General features: G+C 43.5%; 1 protein-coding gene and 1 pseudogene across 1 annotated transcript; both read right to left on the bottom strand.

The window, feature by feature from the left end:
• Positions 1-17,913: 17,913 nt before the first annotated feature.
• Positions 17,914-19,198, bottom strand: LOC143555171 (F-box protein CPR1-like). Its single transcript, XM_077044778.1, has one exon. The coding sequence runs from the start codon at positions 19,151-19,153 to the stop codon at positions 18,023-18,025; it is 1,131 nt and encodes a 376-aa protein (XP_076900893.1). The 5' UTR covers positions 19,154-19,198; the 3' UTR covers positions 17,914-18,022.
• Positions 19,199-19,889: 691 nt separating this feature from the next.
• Positions 19,890-20,006, bottom strand: LOC143555205 (U6 spliceosomal RNA; annotated as a pseudogene).
• Between the last annotated feature and the right edge of the window lie 219 nt (positions 20,007-20,225).

The following is a 20,225-nucleotide window of genomic DNA, read 5'->3' as shown; positions in this document are numbered from 1 at the left end:
TCCTGTTCTACCAACAGTGGGCTACGCACGAGCCATGCTGGTTGGTGGATAGGCTGCGGCTGATAGTGACAAAGCCGGCTGTATACTGTTCCTTTACTGCCGGCTATGCACTGTTCCACCAACTGTAGGCTACGCACGTCCCACAGTGAGGGTTGGTGAGTAGGCAGCGGCTAATAGTGACAAACAGTACTAGAGGGTGCTCCTCCTCGTACTGTTGTCGGTGAGCTGTCACCCTGTGATTGGTTCATGGGCTGCTTTGGTCAGATATTGTCTATTCTGTCCATACCTTGACAGGTATAGTACAAAAGATCTTCCAGAAGCATACGGACTGGCTCATTTGGGCGGGAGTATTCCCGCCTTGCTCATTCCTTCAGGTGACATTACTGAAGTATCAAGAGTTAGTGCCTTGTGCGTGTAGCCTTGCTATTAGTGCGGGTAGCCTTCCCTGATGGCTTGTATCCGCAGTTGCGGGAACAGGCTGGGTACTTCACCATTGGGAGGCTTTCCCTACGGGAACAGCTGGCGTACTGCGCGTAAGGTCTTCATCTCTGAGCATGGTGGGTCCTGCGGAAGCAGTTGGTCCTTACGCAGACGTCACTCTTCAAGGTGAGTCTTGCGGGTCCAACTGGGCTCTGCTGGGACCTACCTCTTCAAGTCCCCCCAGTCCAATGTTCTTCTCATAAATTATTAATAAGTGAGGTGAACTTTTGGACTTTAGCAAGGGGTTTTGAACAGGGTTTTTAGTTTTAAGGTTTTCCGTGGGGATTCTTCCCGCGGTTTTCCTAATGTCACACAGAAATTCCCGACTTTTCTGCTTGATCTTTGGGTATGATGCGGGTAGGTTTGTAACCTCCTCGCGAGTCAGGAGCGTTGAGTTTCACTTGTGTAGAATCTCCATGAGGTTTTGGTAGTTTTAACATAGTGATCAATTATGTTAAACAACCAATTCCATCTTGGAGCTTCAAACAATCTAGTTGTCAACGATCCCGCTATGCGGGGATGTTATTTCCCTTTCTGCGAGCATGGCCCAGAAGATCCTTCTTGGTTTCAATTCCCTGCGAGTGCTAAGTATGTGAAGGGTTTCGCCTTGACACTGTACCCGCACTCGTCTTATAGTTAGTTTACTTCCAAGGTATTCTTGGCGTCCATTCCCTGCGGGTGCTAAGTATGTGAAGGGTTTTACCTTGACACTGTACCCGCACCTGTCTTATGGTTACTTGGTTGCCCAGGTAAGGGGATATATTCCCTCTTATTTTTGAATATTTGAATCTTTTTGAATTTCTTTGAAATTCGAAGAGTTGGTGAAAGGATAAGAACAGTCCAGACTGTTGAAGGGACGTTAGTGTCTGATGGTTTCTTCTGACAGTTTCAGGACGTGCAGGAAGTTATGATGACGTGACAGTATATGGTCATTCCAGGCGCTTTTTCAGGCGCGTGGGCGCGATTTTTCGGGCGCGTGGGTGCGGATTTTACGGCACACGTCCCGTCAACAGCTGTTGCCAGGTTGCTTTTTCCACGTGTCACAGTTTCATTGCACCAGCTCTTTTCTCTCTCCTCCGCATTAAATTCATCGCATTTATTGCGGTGAGTATATAAAGGGGGTGAGGGTTCACAGTAATCTACACTTTCACTTCACTCTTCTTCTTGTAAACGATTTCCGGCGAATACTCACTATTCCGTCGAGCATTCTTCTGAAATCATTCTGTTACATCCAAAACATGTCTTGTACCCGTGATTTTGAGGCCCCTGCCGAGGAGTCTGAGATGTTCGTCGAGAACCCGACGTCGACGTCCGATAAAGATGACAAGAGCACTGCTGGTGAGTGCCAGTGCGCTCTTCCTACTGATCTCTACCAGTACATCGTCCGGAAGTTCATGCTCGAGCCTTTCGAGCCTGAGTTTCCGGAGCCTCATCAGACGGTGTACGATGCCCCCAAGGGCAAGATAGGGGTGTATGCCGCATTCTTCGTCTATGGGAATCTGAGGTTCCCATTGACGAAGTTTGTGTACCGTGTTCTTGAGAGGCACGATGTACACTTGACGGAGGTACACCCAATGGCGATCGCAAAGATCCGCCATTTCGAATGGGTGCCTCATTATGGGTGTGGAGCCCCATGTCGACCGCCTGATGACCTTCTACTCCTGGAGGTGCATCCAAGGGTGGTACACCCTGGTCAACCGGATCAAGGGTCTGAAGATTTGCGCAACCGAGCGCAGTCTTCGGTCGTGGAAGCGAGAGTTTTTTTATATCTCCGCTCGCGTCATCCCGATAGCGATGACGTTTAAAAACGGGATCGCGCTCCCGAACCTTCCCGCCTTGAATTACCAGGAGGCGGAATGGTTCTCCAAGGTTTCCCGGATCCAGTCTCCGGTTTACCGCTTTGCGGAGTCCGGGATGGTGATGCTCGGGATGAGCCGGGTGTGGAAGGAGGCGTCACAGATTCCCATCGTCCTAGAATACGGTTTGAACTCTGTCCCTTACGGTATGCTTTGTCTTCTTTGTTGGTTTAGGTTTTTCTTCTAACTGTTACTTCTTTTATTTCAGAAGGGAATGACTTGCAGTCGCTCCTGCATCCGCGGGAGGCTGATGGTCCCGCTCGGATGGGTACTCGTGCTCTAGATGAGAACGAGTTGCCCATCCTTGAGCAAACGGCGGATCGGTTCGTGGAGGTCTACCCGCCAGGCCACGAGATCCTAAGCGCCAGGCGGCCAGGTAAAGAACTTTTTAACCCTCGCCCTGTGAATGCTGAAACCTCTGCGGGAATTCCTCTAATTCTGTCATCTTCTGATGAGGAATCCGCAGATGGTCCTTTGTTGGCGAGGAAGAAGAAGGCTGCGGGCGGGAAGGGCAAGGCGACAGTTGCCTCCACTGCCGATCCGGTGAATCGGTCTAACTCAGAGACCGAAAGTGAGGAGGTGGCGGGGAACCCTGGTGGTGAGACCACTGTTCCGGAGGTTCAGACAGCTGTCACCTCCGAGCAGCCCCGGACGACGACGGTCACCGACGTGAAGAGGCCGGCTCCATCGGGTTCGTCCCCGCGTGTTCGCACCTTCAAGCTCAAAAGGACTCGTAAGTGTAAAGTTAATAATTTTAACTTCATGTTTCTGCCATTATATTTAAATATGTTGTCTTCGTGCAGGCGTGGATGCAACCGCATTCCCGAGTGGAGCGGGAAGGAGTGCGTCTGGACCCATGACGGTAGGTTTGGTCAACCTACCCGAGGCGATGACCCAGGCGGCTGCGCCTGCTTCGAGTGTTTGTTCAGTTGCTCACCCTGCTGAGGCAACTTTTCCACTCGTAACTTCACCCCCGCCGGCTGTGAGTGCCATTTTTACGGAATCCTTCGTTGAGCCGGTGGTGGTTCCTTCAGCGGGCTCTTCTGCCGCGGCGGCCATGGTTGTGAGTTCACCTCCGTTGGTTTCCACCGCGACAGCCTCCACTATGCCTCCTCCGGCACCGGCGAGTACGGCCGACTCTTCAGGTACATACGGGGCTTCTCGCCAACCTTTGCCTCATTCCCATCTGCCTGACCTCTTGGATGGATTTCCCTTAGGTTCAGGTGATGGGTTTGGCGGCTATCGGCCTGTTGTCGACCCTACAGGTGCGTAGGGTTCTTTTGGCTGGTTTTTTTTTTTATTATTTTTTTTATCTTTTCCTAACTGCTTTTTGTTTTTTGCAGTGTCGGATTCCAATGAAGTGTATGTTCCACGTTGGAACATCCGCCGAGGAACAACCCTTCGCACGTCTGTGGACTGCATGGAGTGGGCGCGCCACGCAGCTCCCAATGGTGCGTTGAGGGAAGCAATGGCTAGCTACCAAGAGGGTAGGCTTAGCACGGAGCTTCGAATTCTCCTGGCCCGGATGCAGCCGCGCGTCGAGCTGCTTTGTCGTGAAAATGACAAATTAAAGGCGGCGCGTATGCAAGAGGTGGCTCAGGCGCGGGCCATCCGGGAGGAGAACATGAGACTCTCCGCCACTGCTGCGGAGAAGGAGAAGGCGTTTAAGGCCCTCGAGGTTGACGTTCAGGCCCGGCTTGAGGCCCGTTCCAAGGCTGCCCAAGCTGTTAACGAACAGCTTCGGTTAGCTAAGGAAACCGCACGGAATGCAACTGAGAGGGCCGTCAAGGCTGAAGCTGTTGCGGAGCCTCTACGCGTGGAGAATCAGGAGCTTAAAGCCAAATTAGAGGCTCTCCAGCAGGCTCATGATGCCTTGGCCATGGAAGACGCCAAGAAGCTCCAAGAGATCCTGGACCAGAGCGGGGTGCTTGAGCATACTGAGCGTAAGCTAAAAGGCGTCGAAGAGGCTGCAGCGAAAGATGTGTTGCTTGCCAACCTTACAAAGAACGAAGCCGAACGAGCCCGTAATGAAGCTCAAGCTGCCCTCCAGGAGGCTCTGGTTACCAAGGAATGGCTTCTTCGAGAAGCGTTGTCTCAGGTATGTATAGTCTTCATAATGTCTCCACGCTTTTCTTTATACCTGGAAAAGTTGACATTTATTATTATTATTATTTTTTTTTGTAGGTTGTGCATCGGGTCTTCATGGATACATCTTACGATGATGCTATGAGCGCAGCCCTCAACGCTTCTCACGATGATGGGGAAAAGGCAGGTTTCCTGCTTGGTCTGGAATATGTTGAGAAGGGCATCCCGCCTTCTAACTTCCCTCTATATAACATAGATACTGACGTTGCTTACGACCAAGCAGTGAACCAATACGCTGCCTTCCCACATCCGGTGGTGGAGAAGGTGGACGAAATTGCTGCCGCTGATGATGGGCTAGCTATTCTCAAAGCCTTCCTTGAACCGCCACCGTCAACTGATGGTGCGGGAACGAGTGGGTTTGGGGGGAGTGGTCCTGAAGTTTGAACCTGAAGATCCCTTCCCACTGTTAGGATAGATTTTTACTTTTGTATAGATTCTCTTGTATGCGGGTATGTACCCAGCAATCCTTGTAATATTTGAATTTTGATGGAATAAAGATTATTTGCCAACGCCTTGCCTTGTTTATTTCACGCATATTTTGATTTAACTTAGGAATTTCTTGAGTACTTGGATAAGTTAACTTTTTAACGTGGCAGATTATAAGTTCAAGTTTCGCTTCCTCTTTCGTGATTGTGCGGGTATGACCGTCACTTTCACTTAGTAGGGTGGCTAAACTTTACTTATATCTGTCCTGCATGGAAGTTTTCCTCATCTTTTCCTTAGAAATTTTCTAAGTATTTTGAATAAGTTAGCCTTTGTACGCGCGGTTGTTAATTGGTTAATGTTCAGTTTCCTCTATCATGATTGTGCGGGTAGGACCGTCACTTTCATTTAGTGGGATGACCAAACTTTACCTATAACTGACCTGCGTGAAGGTTTTCCTTATCTTTTCTTTTGAAATTTTTACCGTTTTATGTGTTTATGCGGGTTTTGCCGCCTTCCACACGTAACGACTTACTTCTTCCCATATTTATGCGGTGAATACCGGCATATCAGTGTGGGAAGTTCATAAGTATAAAGGTAAGGCTATCAACACAATGTGAAAGGAGAATCATTTCCATTAGAAGTGGCTCTACGCCTTTTCTTTACAAGTTTGGAATTGATCTATATGTAACATTTGCGTAATTGAGCTCCATTCCATGTTCTTGGGATGGGAGTGCCATCGAGCCTTTCGAGCCGGTATGCGCCTTTTCCCAGAACTTCTTTGATAATGTATGGCCCTTCCCAGACCGGGGCCAGTTTTCCTGGGCGTTGTTGGTTCGAAGCCTCGTTGTTACGCAGTATGTAGTCTCCTACATTGAAGTTGCAGAGTTTTACCCGCGTGTTGTAGTACTTTTGCATTTGTCGCTTGTAGTTCTCTTCACGCACTGCGGCTAAGTCTCTGCGTTCCTCGGTTAGCATAAGGTCTAACCGTCTTTCCGCATCATTGTCTTCTGGCTGAATCAAGACCCTTGGTGAGGGTAAACCAATTTCGACCGGGACCATGGCTTCAGTGCCATAAGTGAGGCTGAACGGGGTTTCTCCCGTACTGGCCTTTTTCAGCGTTCTGTTTGCCCAAAGGACGTGCGGAAGCTCGTCCACCCAGCCGGATCTGTGTTCCAAGAGTCTTTTCTTTATGCCTTCGACGATGCTCTTATTTGCTCTTTCTACCTCACCATTACCCTGCGGGTGCGCCACTGAGGTAAAGGTGTGGGTGATTTGAAGTTCTTCCAGCCACTTTTGTAGCTTCTTGTCAGCAAAGTTGGTGCCGTTATCGCTCACCAAATTCTGTGGAAGTTCAAAACGACAAATAATAAATTCCCAAATAAATTTTTTGATATGTTTCGCGGTTGTTTGGGCTAAGGGTTTTGCTTCTATCCACTTGGTGAAGTAGTCGATGGCTACCACTAGGAACTGAACGTTTCCTGCGGCTGTAGGAAATGGGCCTGTCACATCGATGGCCCACTTCTGAAATGGCCATGAAGAGGTGACTGGAACAAGTTCATTCTTCGGGCGATGCGTGTTGGGTGCGTAGAGCTGGCAAGACCTACACTTTCTGATGTATGCCAGCGCATCCGTATGCATCCCCGGCCAAAAGTATCCCGCGTTGTTTAGCTTAGCTACAACAGCGCGTGGACCTGCGTGTACTCCACAGATGCCTTCGTGTACTTCTCTTAGGAGGTAGTCAGCATCTTGGTTGTCCACACATCTTAAGAGTGGGCCAAGAAAGTTACGTCTGTAAAGGATGTCATCGATGAGTTGATAATTCAGTGCTTTACAGCGTAGTTTTCTTGCCTGTGTTTTTGACTCTGGTAGTATACCCGCCGCAAGGTAATTTATTATTGGTGTCATCCACGTTTCTGTGCCGGTTTGGATGACACAAATTTCCTTGTGCGGGACTGAAGGTGCCCCGAGGAGTTCAATGCGGATGTCCTTTCCCAAGTGGGTGAAGGCTAATGATGCAAGCTTGCTTAACGCATCCGCAGATTTGTTTTCGCTACGCTTGACGTGTATGACTTTGCAATCGTTAAAATCGCGCATAAGGGTTTTTGCTTGTGCGAGGTACAGGGCCATTGTGTCATTCACGGCCGTGTACGTCCCGTATATTTGGTTGGCTACTAACATGGAATCCACGTGGGCTTCCAAGTATTTCACTCCCATCTTACGCGCAATTCTCAGCCCGGCCAAGAATGCTTCATACTCGGCTTCGTTATTCGTACTTGGAAAATCCAGTCGAATAGCGTAAGTGTATTCTTGGCCTGCTGGGTTGGTTAGTTTCAACCCTGCGCCTGAACCCTCGTTACTGGCTGCTCCATCAGTGTAGAGTCGCCAGACATCATTGATGTCCTGTGCTGGAGAGGGTTGAGCCTCTTCCTGGCACTCTTTTTCCCGCGATGCAGGCACTTCCGCAATAAAGTCGGCCAAAACCTGGCCTTTTATGGCTGGTCTTGGCTTATACTTTATCGCGTATTCCCCCAACTCAATTGCCCATTTGGCTAGGCGTCCCGATAACTCGGGTTTGCCTAGAACGTTTGCAAGTTTGAAGTTGGTGAGAATAGTGATTGGGTGACCTTGGAAATATCGTCTTAACCTGCGTGAAGCGTATACAAGTGCTAAGACCAATTTTTCGAGGGTAGAGTACCGGGTTTCTACGTCTGTTAGGATACGGCTGACATAATAGATTGGCATCTGGATGCCTTTCCGTTCAACTAGCAGGACCGCCCCGGTTGCTCTATCTGTTGCGGAAAGGTATAGGATTAACTCCTCCCCCGCTTCTGGTGCGGTGAGCGTTGGGAGTTCGATCAAGCGTGATCGAATCTCCTGAAAAGCTGCTTCCGCTTCTGGTGTCCAGCGGAAGTGCGTTTTCTTTAAACAGTTTCTCAATGTTGACACGAAAGGAAACGACTTATCCGCGTGGTTTGCCAAAAAACGATTAAGTGCGACTAGTCGTCCATTCAGTGTCTGAGCCTGTTTGATGGTAGCAGGTGATTCCATTTTGATAATGGCTTCGACCTTTTCAGGGTTCGCTCTGAAGCCATCTTTAGTGAAGATGACCCCCAAGAACTTCTCTTCTTCCATCCCAAAGGAACACTTGCTCGGGTTGAGCTTCATGTTTATCTTCCTGAGCGTGTTGAAAGTTTCTTCGATGTCTTTCAACATCGCTTCTGCGTCAGGGCTTTTGATGACCAAGTCATCCATGTAGACTTCCAAGTTCCTCCCAATTTGGGCATGAAACTGGTTGTCCATCAGGCGTTGGTATGTGGACCCGGCATTCTTAAGTCCAAATGGCATCATTTGGTAACAAAATGTGCCATCGGGCGTCCGAAAAGCGGTTTTGTCCTGACCATCAACGGCCATGTGGATTTGATGGTACCCCTTATACGCATCCAGGAAGCATTTAAGGCGAAACGGTGCTAACGAATCCACCTTAAGATCAATTTCGGGTAATGGATAACAATCCTTGGGGCATGCTTTGTTTAAGTCCTTGAAATCTATGCACATGCGCCATTGTTTGTTATTCTTTGGTACCATAACGGGATTTGCAACCCATGTTTGATATCTGCTAACGCGTACGATGCCTGCGTCAAGGAGTTCCTTGACTTGGGTTCTACACGCGTTAGTTTGTTCTGGCCCCATTACTCTGCGCTTTTGTACGACTGGCGTAACAGCTGGGTCGCACTTGAGCTTATGCTCTGCCTTACTTCGGGGTACGCCAGTCATGTCAGCTGGTGTCCACGCGAAGATGTCAGCGTTTTTCTGTAGTAAGCGTTTGAGTAAGGTGCGCGTGGGATCAACGACTGTTGGGCCAATAGTAACGGCCTGGTCAGGGTATTTGCCATTGAAGGCCCATCTTTCCGGTTCGGTGATGGTTGGTTTAGCCATCTTTGGTTTGGGTTTAGATGAGACAGATGCGATGCATACCTGGGGAATGCCGGTGATCATCGCTACACCCTCAGCTGTTGGCCATCCCATCATGCCGTGGACTGAAGATACCACGGCGTTGAATCTTGCCATCCCGTCTCTCCCGAAGAGAATGTCGTATGTGTGGTGTGGCTTCCTCATCACGACAAAGTCCACATCTTCTGTGCGGGAGTGTTTCCCGTCCGTAAGAGTGACGGGGAAAGATAGGATACCTAGGGGGGTGTTTGTGCTGCCGTCGAACCCTTCCATCGAGGCGTAGACCGTTTCCAGGCGTTCCTTGTCTTCGTCATCTAGCTTGTCGAAGAACTGCCTGTACATCACCGTTGACGAGGCGCCGTTGTCAGCAAGAGTGCGGGAAGTGATGTAGTGCCCCAGCTGGCTTTTGATGACGATAGGGCCTTCTTTGCTGGGTCCTCCTGGCACTCGCGGGAAGCGCACCTCAGCTTCCTTCCACGCGCATGGTTCTGTCGTTCGCCTTTTTCTTCCTCTGATGTTGCCATGAACCATGTTGATGCTGATGTCAACGGGCTTTCGTCCGTTGCCTCTGTACCGGTTATCATTCCTTCCTCCCTTCTTGATTGATGCCACAAGGTGTGCAAGTCTTCCATCCTTGACGAATGTTTCAACAATATCCTTCAAGGATGTACACTCCTCCGTACTATGACCCTTTGTCCCGTGGAAGTCACAGGATTTGCTTTGATCCGCATTAGGTCGCTGCCGGATCATTGGAGCTTTTGGCCATGGTAGTTTTTCGGTGGCAAATATCTCCGTGACGCTTTTGGTGAGTGGCGTCCACCGGTGTTTTCGGCTTGAAGGGTGTGTGTTATCCCTTCCTCCAACAAAAGGGCGAGAGCTGGATGAGGTGTCAAAGTTTACCCTTGACTGCCAAATACCTAGCTTCATCTTTTTGTTCTGCCGGGCGATCCGAACATTGTTTTCTGTGGTCCTCTGCGTGTAGAGGTGTGTACCCTGGGGAAGATCCCTACCCAGTTTCTTCTCTGTCTCGGCAAAGCGCTTGGCCGCTGTCATGATGGCATCCCATGTGGATGGCATGCCGTCCTTACCCGTCAACGTGCGGATAAGCTCTGGGTATTCGGCGCCCTGGATGAAAGCGGCGCGAACAAGATCTTCACTTATGTTGCCCAGACTCAGCTTTTTGGAGTTGAAGCGAGTGATGAAGTCTAGTAAAGATTCATCCTCCTCTCTAACGCAGTTGAGGATCGTCCACTGTTCTTCAGTATATTTCCTCTGTTGGCTGAAGTGTTGGCTGAACTTGTTCTGAAAGTCCGCCAAATCATAGATGTGGTGGACCGGTAAACGATCGAACCATGCCCTGGCCGCTCCAACCAGTGTCATCTGGAACATATAACACCACGTGGGTTCCGTCCAGTTGCTGACGGTTGCCCCCGCAATGAATCTGTTCAAGTGATCGTCTGGGTCGGATAGACCATCATAAGTGCCGATGTTGGACATTTGTTTGGCACTTCTCGGGGCGATTGCTTCCGCAATGTCCCTTGCAAACTTGGACTTTCATGCATTTGCAGCAGTTGGTCTAAAGGTTTTGGAGAAGTCACATGGGTTTCTCCCCGCGTTCGTTGGTTTAAAGGTTTCTCCAAAATTCCTTGTCGGTTGGAAGTCCGTTTCCTTACGCTTCCCTTTCGCCTTATGGCGAGGGTTTGCGTCGGCATCGGATTCTTCCCGCTCATCGTCCGAGTACTCCCACTCACTGTTCATGTTGAGATGCTGGCGAGTACTGCCGAATTCGTCAGCATGTTGAAGTGAACGCAAGCGTTCATCCAACTCAGCTTGGAACTCTTTATGACGTGCTTCGGCCCACGCCTTAACTTGATCGAGTGTTTGGCGAGGGAGCCTCGCCCGTTTCTCCAACTGGGCATCAGTGAACCCCAGTGAAATATTGTTTACTGCACTTGTCCCGGCTTGGGTAACCGGGGTAGTGTTCGTAAAATTTGTATAACCGCCGGTGTTCCCCCCAATTGCTGGGGTTGTGGTTACCGGGGTTTCTTGGTCACTTACTGGCCTTGGGACCGGAGTAACGTTAACCATTTCTTCAGAAATTTTGAAAAAACTAAGAATTAGTTCTAGCTTTTATGCACGGATGGCGCCAATGAAGAAACACTAAGTGACCCCGGGCAGATTACGGATAATCTGGGGGTTAAATAGATGTTTCCTACGAGGATGAGGTCCAGCAAAGAAAGTTGTTCTTCAGGTGACCTGCAAAACAGACACCGTAAGCTCGTCATTGAGAAGGGGGGGTTCCTCCTTGTGACCACCCTCCGGTGTGAGAATCAGACTAGATTGCTCTGAATATAATTGTATATTAAGAGATTGCTAGAGAAGATAAGATAATGAGATATCAGATAATGTCCCTACCATTCCAAGGTGTTGGAGTATTTATAGCCGAAGGTAGGTTTCCAAGAAGGTACAGCCGACTGAATAGTATTCATGTTCTACCAACAGTGGGCTACGCACGAGCCATGCTGGTTGGTGGATAGGCTGCGGCTGATAGTGACAAAGTCGGCTGTATAACGTTCCTTTACTGCCGGCTATGCACTGTTCCACCAACTGTAGGCTACGCACGTCCCACAATGAGGGTTGGTGAGTAGGCAGCGGCTAATAGTGACAAACAGTACTAGAGGGTGCTCCTCCTCGTACTGTTGTCGGTGAGCTGTCACCCTGTGATTGGTTCATGGGCTGCTTTGGTCAGATCTTGTCTATTCTGTCCATACCTTGACAGGTATAGTACAAAAGATCTTCCAGAAGCATACGGACTGGCTCATTTGGGCGGGAGTATTCCCGCCTTGCTCATTCCTTCAGGTGACATTACTGAAGTATCAAGAGTTAGTGCCTTGTGCGTGTAGCCTTGCTATTAGTGCGGGTAGCCTTCCCTGATGGCTTGTATCCGCAGCTGCGGGAACAGGCGGATTGGGAGGCTTTCCCTACGGGAACAGCTGGCGTACTGCGCGTAAGGTCTTCATCTCTGAGCATGGTGGGTCCTGCGGAAGCAGTTGGTCCTTGCGCAGACGTCCCTCTTCAAGGTGAGTCTTGCGGGTCCAACTGGGCTCTGCTGGGACCTGCCTCTTCAAATTGGTTGAGCTTTAAATAAATAGGGGTAACGTCATATTTTTTCAGGGGTAACGAAATACGAAAGCATGTCTAAAAAAATAATTTTTTACACTATCGACGAAAAGTTGAGGGGTAGCGGAGACTACCCCTAATGAATAGCTAGGTCCGCCCCTGGACGTGACACTGTGAAGAAGCTTTGAAGTCTCCCACCATAAGAGATAGCCTTATCGTCCCACTAAAGTTGGTCTTATGAAATATACTTTTGACCGATAAAAGCATGATGAATAGAACCAACAAATTGAGGTGGTTTATATAATCATATCACATCTTTTCATGCAAGAGAAGGAGTTTTCTTTTCATTTAGCAAAATAGAGCGAGGAAAAATTATATATATATATTATAAATTGCAACTTCTGATCTGTGCGTAGTTTTCACTATTCATTGTAATAAGCTGCATTACAATTAGTACATTATGTTTATGTGTTTGTACTTTTCTATCTGTATTGCTTTGCTGTCATGTACCAAGCTCACTGTCAGAAATCATATGCTTTGTATTTGCTTTGTTGTCACGTATGACATCTATCTTTACAGCTCATAGTCATAAAATCATGCCATCTGCCCATGTTTCTCTACATAGTCAATTATATATTCTTTCACATTCATCATACATATAGAAAGAGGAGTCCTCTGCCGATTTACAACCGACCCGGCCATATTTTTAAGGACTCTTGCTTTTTAAGTTTTAACGCAATCATCGACCGCCAGGAAATTCAACAAATCGGTTATCCGGCAATGTTCAGGTGCATGGCGGCGATGACGTTAGGGTTTCATGACTTTCAAAAGACCAGACTGTAACACCTATGCATTTTCATGCATGAAATCACTAGTCTTTTATACTCGTATTTAATAAGGTCCGTGTATTAGTTCACCATCTATATTCTTATGGAATCATATATTATTTATTTCTAGTTATTAACATTATTTTCATATGCACAATTACATGTTTCTATGTACATTTAGTTATACATGGTTAATCGTTAACGTGACACGTTTAACCGGGAATGCCTAGATTTAATATTTGTCATTGTCAATTTTATCCTAAAGTAATTTTATTTATATCCTTAAATTCAAATTAAGAATAACCTTCTAGAATATTCTATTCTTGATCTTCAAGATTAGCCTTATCCAAATTTGAATTCAAGTCCTAGTCAAATTCTATCTTTAATTCATCATAATCTCTTCTCTAAACACCCCTATAAATAGAACTCCATAGCACCCCTAAAATTCATTCCAAACCTGCATATTCCAAAGCCCCAAGGTTGAAAATTCGAGATCATCATCCTCTCAAAGATTCACAACTCGTTTCCTTCCTAGTAAGTTCTATTTTCCGTTTAATGTTTTGTTCTTTCATTATGCAGAAAAACCTTTTATTTCAACGCTTAGATCTCGGTCATAATATATCCAAATCACGAATTTCAAAAGCCTAAATTGGTTCTTTATGTGTCTAGTATCTCTGTAATTTTTGGTGTAAAATTTTATAAACTTTAAAAACGTTTTTATTATTTTTCTTTAACAAAGGGTCTTGCTGAAAATTCTAACAGATAACTTTAGCCTCAAAACGAATGTCATAACTCACTCATGTTTACGAATTATGACCCAATTTTTGGATATATTGTAGACCTTCTAATTATAAAAATTATCCAACTGGAATCTCCTAAATTTGTTAAAGTATCGATTTTTAGTGATTTTTCTACTAAACTGACTCAGAATCAGACCCCTCGGTAGTCTATGAATTTTATATATTTTTTTTATAAACACTTAAATCTTATAAAAAAATATATATGTTAAAAAACTCATACGGTTACAAGATATAAAATTTTCGTAATCTAACTCAAAGGTTTACTATTTTTAAAAAATTCGTGTCTTGAATAGTAAACAACCTATTCTTTTCTGGAAAAGATAATCTAAAACTCTAAACCATAAAGTATCACTTGAAACCCTAAAATCCAATTGTACTTCCAAACAAACACCAAGTCTATAGATATTCAACCAAGGGTTCTGTCACCAAGGCTACGGCTTAAGGAAAAACCAAGTGGCGTGTCCGGGCGTGAATGGACCCACTTACCTTTTCCTGGGAACCTGAGGTCGGAGATTCTATTCCACCGAAATAGGGTCACATTCTAACAACTTTCTTGTCATTAGGGCTCTAAACAAAAGCGTTACAAGTCTCAATTCATCAACGAATGTGAGTTCATAGCCCCTTTTACATGCTTTTAAACGTTTTATACTTCGGGGTGGAAACATACATAATCAATTTGTTTTACATGTTATTTGATTCAAGCTTTATTCATGATATTCATTGTGTGATTATTACAAGTGTATACTTAATCGCATGTACAACCATTAACTTGTTAAAAAGCCCGTGGTAGTATGATGATAGATCTATTGGCCCGACCCGCCCACGCAGGCCTTAGGTAGAGGCTTATGTGTTCAGAATCCGACGATCGTTAAACATTAAACATAATAGTCTAATCGTGGATTAGACGACTCGCTAAGCGTGTCAGAGGTTTGGTTGTAATCACAAAGTATACAAAGTAACTTAACACATATGGATTGCTTTCAACTTAAAACTTATTTTATTAAAACCTATGTTCTCACCAACTATTTTTAGTTGACACTCTCGCATATTTTTCGGGTATTGGAAATTTGTTTGTTGAAGATTACTTGATGCAAGATATAGGATTGCATGATTGGACCTAGATGACTATAAAACAATTCATTGTATCTCTGTATTGCTTGATATTAAATTAAATTTAACGACTATTGTAACACGTAGTATCATGTGCTATGAACAATCACCGTCTCACCTCGACGTATTCCGCCGTCGGTTGGGGTGTGACACAGACAAAGATAATGAGTTGAATGTCCCCATGTGTCCGGTACAGCGGCGGTAGCTGCAAGTTCCGATGGACTCTCCTCATTTATAGCGACGGTGTTTGAAGGTTTAAGAAACAGATTGGTGGTAGTGTGAGAGGGCTGGGTTAGAGCCTACGACGATAGGAGGGTAGCCACTAAATGGTACAGATTAATGCATAGGCTTCAATTGAAGTTATGTATAAATGGAGGCACAAAAAAGTAGCTTTTTGGTTCATATTTAGTAATTTTTTACTTTTTTTTAACATGATGGGTGTGTGAGAAAAGGTTTTGTATTTGAGGTTGTGAGGGTGAAGCTTTTGCTTATGACTTTATGAGTGAACTTATAAACCCAACTGATCTTATGAGTTATGACACATAATGCCAAATGCCTATCCCAATACATTGCAAGGTTCGATTCCCAGCACGGCAAAAGCTAACATTTAGAACATGATTAAGGCTAAACCAACAGTTTTGAACACACAACATAATGCAAACAATACATAGCTTTGGTATTCATATATTGTCATGTGAATATCGTCGGTTATAAGCAAATAAATATGTTAATTCTATCGTGGATCATTCATTTTTCTCTTACCAGAATTGGTTCAAAGTGTCTTTGGTGCAGTTTATACTAACATAAAAGCTAATGTGCAACCCCAACCCCGCCACGCTACTAATGTAAAAGAAGACTACAAGCTAGCAAACGTGACACATCCTAACCCCACCCCTATGCGTTACTAATGTAAAAGATCACAAATGTGACACATCCTAACCCCACCCTAACGCGCTACTAATGTAAAAGATCAAAGGCTAACGAACACTATTGTACATTACACATCCTAACCCCTAACCCCCACCCCGTCGTGCCTAATCCCCACCTCGTCGCAAGTGCGGCGGGTCTGAATACTAGTTATTTATTAAAATGAATGATTTTAAAAATAATTATTAAAATAGGTATTTTTCTTGAAACCTTGTTTTTCTCATTTTAATCTTATTGGTCATTAGATAAAACAAATTACATATACGTTTAAAAAGCACTTTTCAGTTAACTCACACAAGAAACTGTTCATCAAACTCTTGGCTCTCCTTTAAACAACACGTATACCATTTCCACATCTTTCAGTAACTACCTATTATTTTGTTCTCACCCTTACATCTCACTAGAGCTCCACCTTCACTTGATTCATCTTACATCTCCTTTTTAATTACGGCTGGGTTAATTCTTCTCCGGTGATATTTGTTATGCACATATTCTTTTCACACTCACAAAGGCAGACATTACGGATGTCGTTACCGGCGGCCGTTCAACGGCGTCTAGGTCGCCACCTATGGTAGCCAGGGTGTTCCGTTGACGGTGGTCATTTGATTATGCTACCTTGGTGTGGAATGCTTACGGTGGAGTTCCGATGGGCGATTGTTTGGTTTACCAACGCTGTTGTCGGGTTCTCTTTCGAAACTCTAGGTAGTGGCGTTGGTGGTCTCTTATTGTTCTTTTAATGGTGGTTTTGTTGTTGGCCGTTTACACGGGGATGGGGTACGTGCTTCGTCTACCGTTGCCGGTTTCTGTTACAAAACCCTAAGCGGCGGTGGTGTTGTAGTGGCGGCGGTGGTCGCGTAGGGAAGCCGTCGCCTATCGTTGCCGGGTTTTGATTCGAAACCCTTGGTAGCGGTGGATTTGTGGTGGCAGTGGATGTTTGTGGCTGCCTATTGTAGTCTATAGCTCACCGCCATTTGTTACTCCGTGTTTTTGTCGTTTTGGTTGTCTATGGCTATGACGATCATGTATCTGACGATGATAATCGGAACGAGGATGGTTGTCTACCGTTGCCGGGTTTAGATTAGAAACCCTTGGTGGTGGTGGATTTGTGTTGACAGTGGGCTATTATGATTGCCGATTATGAGTCGTGGTCTTTGTCGGTTTGGTTAAATGCTGCTATGATGATCATGTGTCTGAGCCTATGATGACGATCATCTATCGTTTCCAGTTTCCAGTTCGAAACCGTTGGTGGCGGGTGAGCCGTGGTGGCAAAATTAGTTACTATTTTCTATTGGAGAGTTTAATTGAGATTGTGTTTATTATAATCTTCAAATTTGAGTGTATGTTTGCTAAATATGTTGCACATATGCAAATTACAAGTTTAGTTTTACAAGATATTAAATATGGTACAAAAGTTGTTTGATGTGTTTTAATGAATTAAGCTGTTGAAGAAAAAGCTTATAGTTTTCGTCGTCTTTATCCTTGAGTTAGTTTTCGTCGTCTTTAACCTTAGCGGAGTTGATGTTTCAGCGTTGGTTGCTTTCTCAAAAACACGCCTCCGCGGCGAAGCGCGGATAAAAAAAACTTGTTATACCTAAAAAGAATTAAGAACAAATTCTGAATAAAATAAAAATATGCTGGATAACGGAATTTTTTACCAACAGTTATTTTAAATGGTTCAAGCTATTTTTTTTTAAATCTTTATAAACGTGTTTGTAAGCTAAGTTATTGTTTCAAGTAATTTAAGTAGTTTTATTCGTTTTGATTTCTTTGAAAATTTTATATAACTAATTATACTTATATTTAATTACTTTTCTTTTAAATTTGTTTGAAAAAGTTAAGATATCAACATAATATGTGTTGATTGTGAACAATGTTTTTTTTTTCTGTATCGTAAACTATATCGTACGAACCGAACTAATTTTGACCAAACAATAACGAGATTGAATAAATGCTATAAAAAGAGTTTGCGGTCCTTTTTTATTTAAGTTTATGGTTATTTGGTAATATTACATTAACTTATTACCAAATTTAACATAAGTTTATGTTAATGAAAAACAGTTAACCCCAGCATGCATATCTTTAAACTTAACCTCAAATGTGAGACTAGCGCCACACCAGAGACTATTTATGTTGATTGTCTCAAAAATAAACATAACAAAAAGGTCTTAAGTACCCTTAAGTCAACCGCTTAAGGTTGCTTAATTCTACTTGATATTAAAAAGATATTTATCTATGATAATGTGCAAGAAAATGTGATTCATGATTACATTCATTATGATTTAATGTTTGACAAACTAAACACATTGATAACAAGAAGTAATTGCTCTTTGATCTCACGTTTCTTCTGTCCAACACTCATCTCTTCGTGAACTAACTTATCTTAGTGATCAAGTAGAATTAAAGATTCTGTGTATGAGCTCACGAATAAAGAATCACGCCCTTTAATCCCAAGATCGTTGATCCGTTTTGAAAAAGGTTCATAAACTACAAGTACCGATGATTCTTCAGTGTCATCTATCATTCTCATCATAAGTTCGCCATTTCTCCTAAATTCCAATGGCGAACTTGATATATGTGGTATGTTAATGGTGAAAACATTTGTAAACAATTTTGAATCACCATCCTCCATCATCCACACTTCATAAACACCTTTATTGTTCACCATACTCCCTTTAAGCACAACAAGAGAATCCCTTAGATTACATAAAAACAACTCCGTGGGATCATGGAACGCTAACTTAATTGGGAGGTATATTTCTCTAAACTCTTCACTTGACAAATCAAATGAAATAAGAAGATGATATCCACTACCAATAATATTTCCAACACCAAACCAATAAATAGTCCCACCTATAATCACCTGAGAGTGAGGCCTATGAAATTCAACAGAGTTACTAGGTAGATTACCTAAGGAACTTCTCCAAGCCCCTGACCTTAAACTATAAACCTCAACTTGCCAATGTTCCATCTTCCTATGCATACGAACATCATCAATCTTTACAATCTTAGGGTCATTAGTTAAACGACAAACCCCAAAACCAAAAGTGGTTCCTCTAGGCCAATCTACATTAGACAGATCAATAGCAACTGATTTTTTGATCAAAGGGTTCCAAAGAACAATTATATTTCCAGGGTCCGTCAATGTCACTGAATCACATGGATTATTTCGATAATAACCGACCAGACAAAACAATCCATGAGAGGTACCAACAAATATTGAATCCCTAAGTAAGCTAACCATAGGGGGGGCCGTGAGAGAATACTTAATTTGTGGGAAAGTGACATCATCAACAATAGAAACATATGCCTCCTTGGATGTCGGATCATCATACCTTATAAGTAGATGATGTTGCGGTTGAGCATGGCGGTTGACAGTGTAGTCAGCAATAAAGTCAGATGAATCAATAAATGACTTCCATGGTTTTGAAACGGATCTGCACTGAATCAATGTTTTTATAGGAAGCTTTTTGATGATTTCGATTTGTATTTCAAAAGGTATGTGGTCTGACATTTTGGTTTTGTGTTATGAATTTGATAACAAGGAGTGGAAATTTTTTAAGGAATATTGGTTCACAAAGTTTTGATGTCCTTTTTGTTGATAAATGGTAATAATTAATACTCTCAACTGTTACACGTGAGTTAGTTGGAAACTTACAAGTGAACCTTGAACAATTAAACAAGTACATAATAGTCCTCTAAGTATTGATATTGGTTTCGAAATATATTATTGTGTATTTTTCTTATATACTTTTGTGAGTCCAAAGTTCGTATTAGCAATTTAGCATAAACTATAGACTAAAAATGGTATATATTTTCATTAGTTAATAAAGAAAAAAAGTAACTAGAATAAGTGTTCATCATTCTTATATATTTTTCAATATGTTCAAAATTATGCATGTAAACTATTAATTAATTCTATTAGCATCTTAATTACAATATAAACATATTATAACACAGCTCATCATCTTCTTCATCATCCTTATGGCCATCTTCATCTTCAATCTGCAATAAAATCAACAAAAAAAAAATACATATACTTTTACTTTTTTTCTTAACGTACCAGTTACTAGTACCATGTGATACTCCACCAAATAGTCATCCTTGAAAGCAACTAAACAAGCTATAAATTCTAAACAAAAAAAAAACAAAAAAACAATGATGCTAATTAAGACTAAAAATGTATTAAACAACCGAGTATGACCAAATATTGCACCATGTTTTGCCTCGTTTCTTTGTCCGAATTCGTTAAAAGAGTTTTTTTTTCTTAGGTACCATTTGTGCGTGTTATCCTTACGCATGAGCCGTGATAATCTTCTCTGTATTGTGCCAATTTGTTAAAAGAGTTGTCTATATTTAGCATAATTTATTTGTCGTGGGCATGGCAAAACATTCTCATTGCCCCGCCGATTTATTAACTTAAAATTTTATATATATATATATATATATATATATATATGTATATATTACTTTTTTAGGGGAGTATATTTAACTTAAATATGTTTTTATCTACTTCTTTTTTGCCTGACGACGATTTTTTGTGATAAATACATTTGAAGACAGATAGATATGCCTTCACAAATTCA

Source organism: Bidens hawaiensis, unplaced genomic scaffold, assembly GCF_021521415.1.
Source record: "Bidens hawaiensis isolate Kalapana, Puna unplaced genomic scaffold, B.hawaiensis_p1.1 tig00018012_1, whole genome shotgun sequence".
NCBI lineage: Eukaryota > Viridiplantae > Streptophyta > Magnoliopsida > Asterales > Asteraceae > Bidens > Bidens hawaiensis.
Note: the sequence above shows the minus strand (reverse complement) of the source record. Positions and strands in the feature narration are given on the sequence as shown.

Coding starts and splice junctions, on each gene's coding strand:
- LOC143555171 (XM_077044778.1), bottom strand. CDS start 19,153: ATGTCAGACCACATACCTTTTGAAATACAAATCGAAATCATCAAAAAG.